The sequence below is a fragment of the Electrophorus electricus genome, chromosome 21, assembly GCF_013358815.1.
Source record: "Electrophorus electricus isolate fEleEle1 chromosome 21, fEleEle1.pri, whole genome shotgun sequence".
NCBI lineage: Eukaryota > Metazoa > Chordata > Actinopteri > Gymnotiformes > Gymnotidae > Electrophorus > Electrophorus electricus.
In genome coordinates this window covers 2,185,263-2,193,710 of record NC_049555.1, presented here as the reverse complement: position 1 = coordinate 2,193,710, position 8,448 = coordinate 2,185,263, and the positions used below count along the sequence as shown (strand labels likewise).

The 8,448-nt window shown below is 54.0% G+C and overlaps 1 protein-coding gene across 1 annotated transcript in view; it reads left to right on the top strand.

Moving 5' to 3' along the window:
- The window catches only part of ahr2 (aryl hydrocarbon receptor 2), a 40,643-nt gene extending 33,270 nt beyond the window's left edge, over positions 1–7,373 (top strand). Inside the window, exons 4-11 of the mRNA XM_035520882.1 lie at positions 242–331; positions 1,528–1,645; positions 2,424–2,563; positions 2,661–2,863; positions 3,158–3,267; positions 3,548–3,689; positions 3,819–5,589; positions 5,778–7,373. Of these exons, the coding sequence (XP_035376775.1) occupies positions 242–331; positions 1,528–1,645; positions 2,424–2,563; positions 2,661–2,863; positions 3,158–3,267; positions 3,548–3,689; positions 3,819–5,589; positions 5,778–5,864 (2,661 nt within the window). The 3' untranslated portion in view covers positions 5,865–7,373. The remainder of the gene's footprint in view (positions 1–241; positions 332–1,527; positions 1,646–2,423; positions 2,564–2,660; positions 2,864–3,157; positions 3,268–3,547; positions 3,690–3,818; positions 5,590–5,777) is intronic.
- The last annotated feature ends 1,075 nt before the right edge of the window (positions 7,374–8,448 follow it).

The window sequence follows — 8,448 nt, the reverse complement described above, 5'->3', positions numbered from 1 at the left end:
TTCCTTCAGCGCCAGACGCTTCCCCCCATCACACACACACACACACACACACACACACACACATGCTCCAGATTCTCTAGCCACTCCCAAAGCTGTACTTTGATGATTTTGTTATTCAAATTACTGCTGCTTTTAGATTATTGTATATGTAATCATTATTTGGTATTTCTGTGTGTGTGTGTGTGTGTGTGTGCGTGTGTGTGTGTGTGTGTGTGTGTGTGTGTGTGTGTATGCACCTTAGGCTCTGAATGGCTTTGTGCTGGTTGTAACAGCTGAAGGCTATGTGTTCTATGCTTCACCAACTATACAAGACTACCTGGGCTTCCATCAGGTAGGAGCACACCACACACACACACACACACTAATCACACACAGGCACTGCACTACTCGTACAAACACACTACACGTACGCACACACACAGATACACTATCCTGGGCACATTGTGCGCAGATGTTTGTAAATTCACGTCAGTGTAGATTATAAACTTCACATCAAACTTTCCTTTGATAAGAGACGGTATCTTCCCTCCCTGCTCAGTCGACTGTAGTGTGCAACAGACTTGTGTTCAGCACATTTTATGTTTCCGTGGGTGGGCGTGGGAGGGCGTGGGTGGGGGCAGATGGAGTTTCCTCCATCTTCCACAGGAAACGGTCGAATGACTAACAGGGAACCAGAAAGACCTGTCTGCAGCACTGCCTACACACAAACAGAGACAGACAGACAGAGACAGACAAATAAGTACTGCAACGAAGTACCCATTGAGACTTCGAGATACAAGCAGACACAGGCAAGAGACACAGGAGAGAGTCTATGCACGACCCGTGCAGCTAGGGCCTGTTTTTGCGGGACTCCGGGTGGGAATACATCGGACCTGGGCCAGCTAGGCCTGCAGAACTCCGGACACCTGGCCCGGTCGTGCTGCTGAACCGGGTCACCACGGAGACGTGTGGGGGCAGGAGCATGCCTAGGGGTCTGTGGGCGTACAGGTGGCAGCCTGAACACCAGCAGAGCTCCGTCAGGCTCACGTTTACACACACACACACACACACACACACGTGCATAAATAGAATGGGGGTGGGGGTTATTGTGCAAAATTACTTTGTGTATGTGTACGTTTTAGGTGTGCGTGTGTTTGTGCGCACATGTGGGTACGCGTCTGCATGCACATGCCTGTGTGAGCGTGTGTCTAATTTTGCAACAATCCAGTCTGACTAGCTACAGTTTACTCTGTGTGCGTCCATGTTCAAGCATATGTGTTTGTGCGTGTGGGTTTTTGTTTGGTTTTCTTTGAATCTTTGTCCATGAATCACACTGATAGTTTTGCTACAGATGTTACGCTCCACTGCTACTTAAAGGGCAGACACGATGTTTGCCCTTAGACTTGTTTTCCATTTCTAATAGTTTTTGCATAAGATGATTGTGGGTATGAATGTACCTTCTTTAACAGGCATGTGTATGTGTGTGTGTGTGTGTGTGTGTGTGTGTGTGTGTGTGTGTGTGTGTGTGTGTGTGTTCTCTCTGTGCAGTCAGACGTGGTCCATCAGAGTGTGTTTGAGCTGATCCACACAGATGACCGGGCCATGTTTCGACGACAGCTACACTTCGCCCTCAACCCCGCGCGCTGTGACCTCACCGAAGACGATGGTTGGCACCCTTTCCCTGATCTAGCCGTTCCACGCTGCTCTGGAAGGGCAGACGATGCTGGCATGAGCGCTCCCTCTCATGTCTCTTTGACCTCTTTGCTTCTGTTGGTGGTTGTAGTGCCGTTTTAGCACGTTTTTCGCTGTTTTCACACTGCTGTTCCAAACCTGCAAATCCCTTGAAAAAATTGACCCATTTCCCCCGCTTTATTTAAGAACATTCTTCCCTTAATATCAAGCGATATTTTTATCACAGTATTTCTGTCTTTCTTTTTTTTTTGGGTTTGTTTTAACTCTGTTACGCCCCTCCCCACCTCCCACATCATGTATCTCGTGAGGAAACGCGCAACCACTGCTCCCGCCACGGGGCGACGATTCGGCGGGAAGGAACTAAAGGCTCGTTTTAGGCGCTGAAGCGTCGATTTCGAGCGAGACGTTGCCGTAAACCGACCTGGCCCTCGCGCTCGGCGCCGTTTTGCGCTTTTAGCGGCTTCCGCGCCGGAACGGCGGGAGCGCGTTTTGGGACGTAGCTTCCTCGCCGTCACCGCGCCGTTAGTCTCGACGAAGCCCGCGCCGGAACGTTTGCCGAGCAGGGCGGCCCTGAGCCGGGATTCGGCCTTCCTTTCAAGCCCGAAACGACTACCGAGGGAAAAACGTCGCCGCCGAGCGAGGAAAAAAAAAGGCAGAGCGATTAGTGCCACCTGGACGTCTCCTCTGCCGTGATGTCGTATCTCCACCCCCACCCGAGCGGGCGCTGACCCCCCCACGATGTGTTCCCGCAGGTCTGCTGAGCAGCAGCGACATCACCAGCAACGTGACGACCTACAGCCCGCAGAAGCTCCCGCCGGAGAACTCCTCCTTCCTGGAACGGAGTTTCTGCTGCCGCTTCCGCTGCCTCCTCGACAACTCCTCCGGCTTCCTGGTAAAGCGGTCGTCTTTTTTATGCATTTCAGCGGTCCGACTGTTTTATGCATTTCTGTCCGTGCGCGCTGACCTCTGACCTCCCTCCTGCTCCTCAGGCCCTTAACTTCCAGGGCCGATTGAAGTACCTTCACGGCCAGAACAAAATAGCGGAGGACGGCACCGTGGTCCACTCCCAACTGGCCTTGTTCGCCATAGCCACGCCGCTTCAGTCTCCTTCCATCCTGGAGATACGCAGCAAGACTCTCATGTTCCAGACCAAGCACAAGCTGGACTTCACCCCCCTGGGCATAGATACCAGGTACCACCGCGCTCACTTTCCTTGCCCCGGGAACACAGCGCAGCCCGACTGTGGGGCGGCACGATATCGGCCAGAGCAACATATTGCGATTCCACAGCCACATGTTGGATCTGCAGTTTGTTTTGGGTTTTCTTCACTGCCTTTTTTATTTTGTTGGATCAGACGGGGCCTGTGATTCATAACAAATGAGCACTTATCTGTTTGTATTTTGTGTGTGTGTGTGTGTGTGTGTGTGTGTGTGTGTGTGTGTGTGTGTGTGTGTGTGTGTGTGTGTGTGTGTGTGTGTGTGACCAGGGGGAAGGTGGTACTGGGTTATACTGAGATCGAGCTGTGTATGAGGGGAACAGGATACCAGTTTATCCACGCTGCTGACATGATGTACTGCGCTGACAACCACCTGCGGAGTAAGTCACTCCCCAAACCCAGACCCCCGTTCCCCAGCAGAGAATCGCGCGGCGACGCCCAAAATACAGACGCCAGCCTGTCGGTTTTTCAAAGAATATCATTTGAAGAGTTCAAAAGCTCCTCCTGCTGAGCGTTCTTCTTCCCGTGACCTTCGCTAAATGCGTACCGTGGACGCTGTAGCGATAAACTTGAATTCTGACGGTTGAGTCTTGTTTTCTCTCTCTCTCTCTCTCTCTCTTTCTCGCTCTCTTTCTCTCTCTCTCCTCCTACCCCTCCCAGTGATCAAGACAGGGGAGAGCGGCTTGACGGTTTTCCGGCTCCTGTCAAAGTCGGGGACGTGGATCTGGGTGCAGGCCAACGCCAGGCTTGTCTTTAAGGGGGGACGTCCGGACTTCATCGTGGCTCGGCAGAGAGCCCTGACGTGAGCCTTCCCAAACCCGTCCAGGCAGTCCGATGTCTGGGAAATCGTGTTTTCTCGCTTCCTTCTCGTTTCTGTCTCCCCATGTCTCACGCCGCCTTTCTTTCTGAATTCCTTTTCCGTCCGCCGCAGTAACGAGGAAGGCGAGGAGCACCTCCGCCAGCGGAAGCTTCAGCTGCCCTTCTGCTTCGCCACCGGCGAGGCCGTCCTCTACGAGACGGGGCCTCCGACGGACACAGGCAGGGCCCCCGGCCCGCCCCGCGAGCCCCCCGCCACGGCCCCCGGCTCCCTTCTCGACTCCTCGCTCAAGCAGGACCAGTCGGTCTTCCAGCCTGGCGAGGACCCCGCCAGCTCCTTCTGCCTGGAAAGGGCCTTCCAAGACAGCCACGCCCTGCTCACCGTCCCCAGCAACCCCTGGCAGCCCGCGGCGGTGAGTGGGACAGGGACGGACCCCGGGGCGGCCGGCGACGTCAAGGAGGAGACGGCGGTGCGGGAGATGATGGAGAGCCTGCAACAGATCATTGACGACAGCAGCCTGTGCGGAGACCTGTCTGAGCTACAGGTGGACCAGCGAGAGCTGAAGGACTGGGAGAACACGCTGCTGCGCATCACCAGCCTCAACAGCGGCGAGATGCCCGTGGAGCTCAGCAACATCGTGGCCGACGACATCTTCTCCTACGTGGAGGACATGCTGTTCAAGGAGGGCATGGCCGGCCAGACAGAGCAGCTGCCCGAGTGCCTGACCGACCTGCAGCTGCAGGGGGGCCTAGGTGACTTCCAGGGGCGGAGGGACCCAGGGGGTTTCCCGGGCAACGAGGACAGCCTGACGGGACGCGGGACCTTGGAGCTCACGCGCGCCGGGCCAGAGATGGCTCTCGGACAGCGGGAGGTGCCGGAGGACGGGTTCGCGGACCCGCTCGTGAGCCTGAGCGGGTTCCTACCGTTTCCCGGGCCAGAGCGCAACCAGGCCGGGCTAGCCCAGCAGGGCGAGCTGACAGGCAGAGTCCAGAATCAGGCGCTGTACCCGGACAACGCAGGACTGCCCAACCTTCAGAACCAAGCCCAGCCAATGGGCTTCCACAACCACAACTCCCTGCCGGTCAACCAGCCAATCAGGCCAAGCAGTCAGTGGGAGGGGTCCACACCCTGCGGCGAGACCCAGGCCCAGAATGTCCCTCTAAACCCCACTCCCACTTCCTGCCTCCAGGGACAGTTTTCCCTCCAGCACATGTCCAGGGGAGCCCCAGCGTGGTCTCAGCCTCTTCAGCAGGCTCTGACCACAGTACCTAACGTTCCAAAAATCCCCAGCGTTCCATACGTTCCCGGCGCTCCGAACGTTCCCGGCGTTCCGAACGTCAGCGGCGGCCACCACCGTATCCTCTACAACCAGCCAGCAGACGTCCAGGGAGACACGTTCGCTCAGCTACTGTTGCACACCAACCACAGCTCAGTCCAGCAGTCCAACTCCCACCCGCAGGCCACCGCTAACGCGGCCTACGGCCAGCGAGCGGCGTTTCCGCATACCGCTGCTAATTCGCTCTATGGCCAGCAGGAGGCACTCATGCAGCCCCGCGCAAGTGCGGTATACGGCCACCAGGGGGAGGCGGTCGGCGTCTCTTCCTCTGCGCCGACCAGCAGCTGCATGTTCGACAGGGCGCCCGTGAACGGGCTGCGCTACGCCTCGATGGGGCCGGAAGCCACGATCTCGGCCTGCCAAAAGACGAAAGGGTTCGAGATGGCGAACCTGCCGCAGGGGCCGTGCCTCTACCAGAGAGCGCCGGGCGAGGGCGTCAGTAACGGCATGGCCCTGCCACCAGAGGGCGCCATCCCCAGCCTCGTGCCGCTGGACCCAGAAAACATACTCCAGCAGCAGCAGTTCCTCACCTGCAGCAGCCAGACACAGGTAACGCACGCACGCGAACACACACACACACACACACACACATACACAGCCTTCTTTACATTCACATCGTTTAGTAGACTCTAGTGTGTTCTTTTGTGCTTTTTCGCCTGCCGATATGTGCACCGCCACCGCGCTTAAAGCGACTTTTTCCACCGGCACTGAAAGGTCTAATCTGTCCCCGCCCACAGGTCAGAAACCGTCCAATCAAGAACGGGTCTTCCCATTTTCCCTCCCGGCCTTGCTTACCCAACAACCACCAAAACAGTAACTATTAGAGCACGCCCGTCCGCCGGACCCACAGACTTCCGAGCAGTACTCTCCTTCCAGTGGAGAAAAAGGAGACATGTCCCTCTGGAGACACCGTACACACTTCTTCAGTTTCACGTTCAGCTGCTTTTGTTTTTGGTTTTTTATGAACAAGATGTAAGGCAGCGTTGGCGCTCTGTCAAACAAACCTATGAAGCCCTACCACACCTTTATTCCTTCATTCATTCATTCATTCATTCATTCATTCATTCATTCATTCATCCATTCATTCACTCCCTGCCTGGAGAGAACAGAACTATGGGAAAGGACATATTTATTTTCACATTTCATACATTTCCCTCGTCTCTGGTTTACGTTCATACTTTGTGTTTGTTTCTTTCTCGAGATAAACAAGAGTAATGGACAGGCAAGGAGTGTGCGCGTGTGTGCGCGCGCATGTGTGTGTGTGTGTGTGTGTGTGTGTGTGTGTGTGTGTGTGTGCGTGCGTGTGTGTGTGCACGATTTGTGCGCTGTATGTGCACTGTGTTTGCACCCGTGTACACAGGCGCGCACGAATGGGTGGGTGTGTGTGTGTGTGTGTGTGTGTGTGTCAGCGAGGAGACACCCAGAGCTCACTTATGAAGTATGCAGTAGAAAAGGTGGAACCTTTTCACAGTAGGGACAAGATTCTGGGGAACGCCATGTAAGGCGCACAGCCGTCTTTCTATTTATTTTCGAAAGTTCAGACTCCAAAAGGGAAATGCTGAGCACCCCTCGTCTGCTCCCTGGGAATCGACTCTCCGTGCACTTAAGAAGGTGAAGTACACACCTGTAAAACAGACAAACAATTTGTTAGAATTTTTTTAAAGGAAAAGTACGTCATATCCAAAGATAAAGCCACCTGCACTTCGCCCGTTCTGCGCCGCCCCGGGAGCTTGACTGCCGCAAGAACGCCACGGCAACCGGAGCTTGACTGACTGCCACAGTGAAGCAGACCTCCCCCGAGTACTGTTTTGGATTGAAGTTGAACAGGGGAAGACCCCCACTAAACCCGGTGGTCACATGCTCTCGGAGGCCCAGACACTCGAGTCCAGGAGCTTGACACTATAATCTTCTGTTCCCAGAGCAGAAAGAAAAGAGAGGAAAAGCACACCCCAGCAAATGTGTTTTTGGAACCCGAATTGCACTTTAGACGGACCCCTCTGGATGAATTCATCGCAGCGAACGAGACGCGAGAAGTGTGGAAACTGTGAACAGGGATATCTCGGCTGGGTTCTGGCCAGCCACCACAGTCTCCCTCTCCGGAACATTCTCCCCCACCCGTTTTATCACAATGATCCAAAATCATGACGCAGAACGTCATATATTCATTCTGCTTGTGGGGTTTTTTGCCTTATATATACGCTTTTATATTTTTATAAGCATTTAATCAAATGTGTTAATGAGCCTTTTTTTTTTTTTCATTTCTGCTTCTTACTGATGAACACTCTTGTGCCCACGTTCTCCGACGCTCCCGCCACAGTGGCACCCGACCCCGCCCAACCCCACCCCCAACCCCACCCCACCCCCAACCCCAAACCCCACCCCACCCATCGGGGTCCGCGCCATGGCGCGTGGGTGCCTTCCGTAGCGAGCTGCAGTGGGACGGCGAAATCAAAAACACTTGATGAGGAGTGTGAAAACCCAAAGCGCACAGAAGCCAGTCCACGGAGCAGCTGTCACTTTGTTTGTTTGTCACTTTGTTTGTTTGTCACTTTGTTTGTTATTTTGTTCTGTGTGCCCCCCCCCCCCAACTCTACTCCCCCATGAGTAACTGACTCGCAACAGTCGATCAGTCAGAAGTCTTTACTCGACATGTACAGCGTCCTGTTCCTCCAGAGCACGACCGGTGACGAAATGAGAGGCTTCACGAATCCATATTCCCACGTGCCATATTTGGACACTTTTAACACGACTAACATGGTCATATAGCATTATGAGCGTGTACATGTACCAAAGTTAATGTCTCTAAATGTTTGTTACCTGAATGTCAAGGAAATATGACTGATTGCAAGATTGTTGTAAAAGACAGAACGCTTTCCTTTGTTTATGGCTGAATGTACCCCACCCAACCATTTCTGTCTAAAAACAAAAAGCCTAGTTTGTTTCTGTGCCAGTACTGGAGCCTCAGGTTCGGTTTGATTCAGTCTTCAGAATAGGCCTGTATTTATAGAGGGTATGCACTTGATGTCACACTGGGCGGGAGTTGTCGTAAGGTACACAGAGTTTCCAAAGAAACAATGTTTTTATACTACAATTCTGAATATCTCTGCATCTCTTACTACAGTATATTGCAGTTACGCACCTGAAATCTCCTTCGGATTTGAATTTGGGTGGATCGCTGTGGAGTCCAGCTGCTTGGACTCGACAACGCAACCTAACGCAAGCCGATAATGACTCGATTCCTGCTCTTGCTGGTTGCCCTAATAAACACCCCCAACGCTTTTACCCTCGCCGTTCCGGCGGAGGGGGTGCGTCCCGGCGGGATAGTGAGCTCAGTGCATACCCACTATAGCACGCTTTCCAGAGAGGGCGGAATTGACACCCGCGGTGCTGAGCCAAACACCCCTAGCG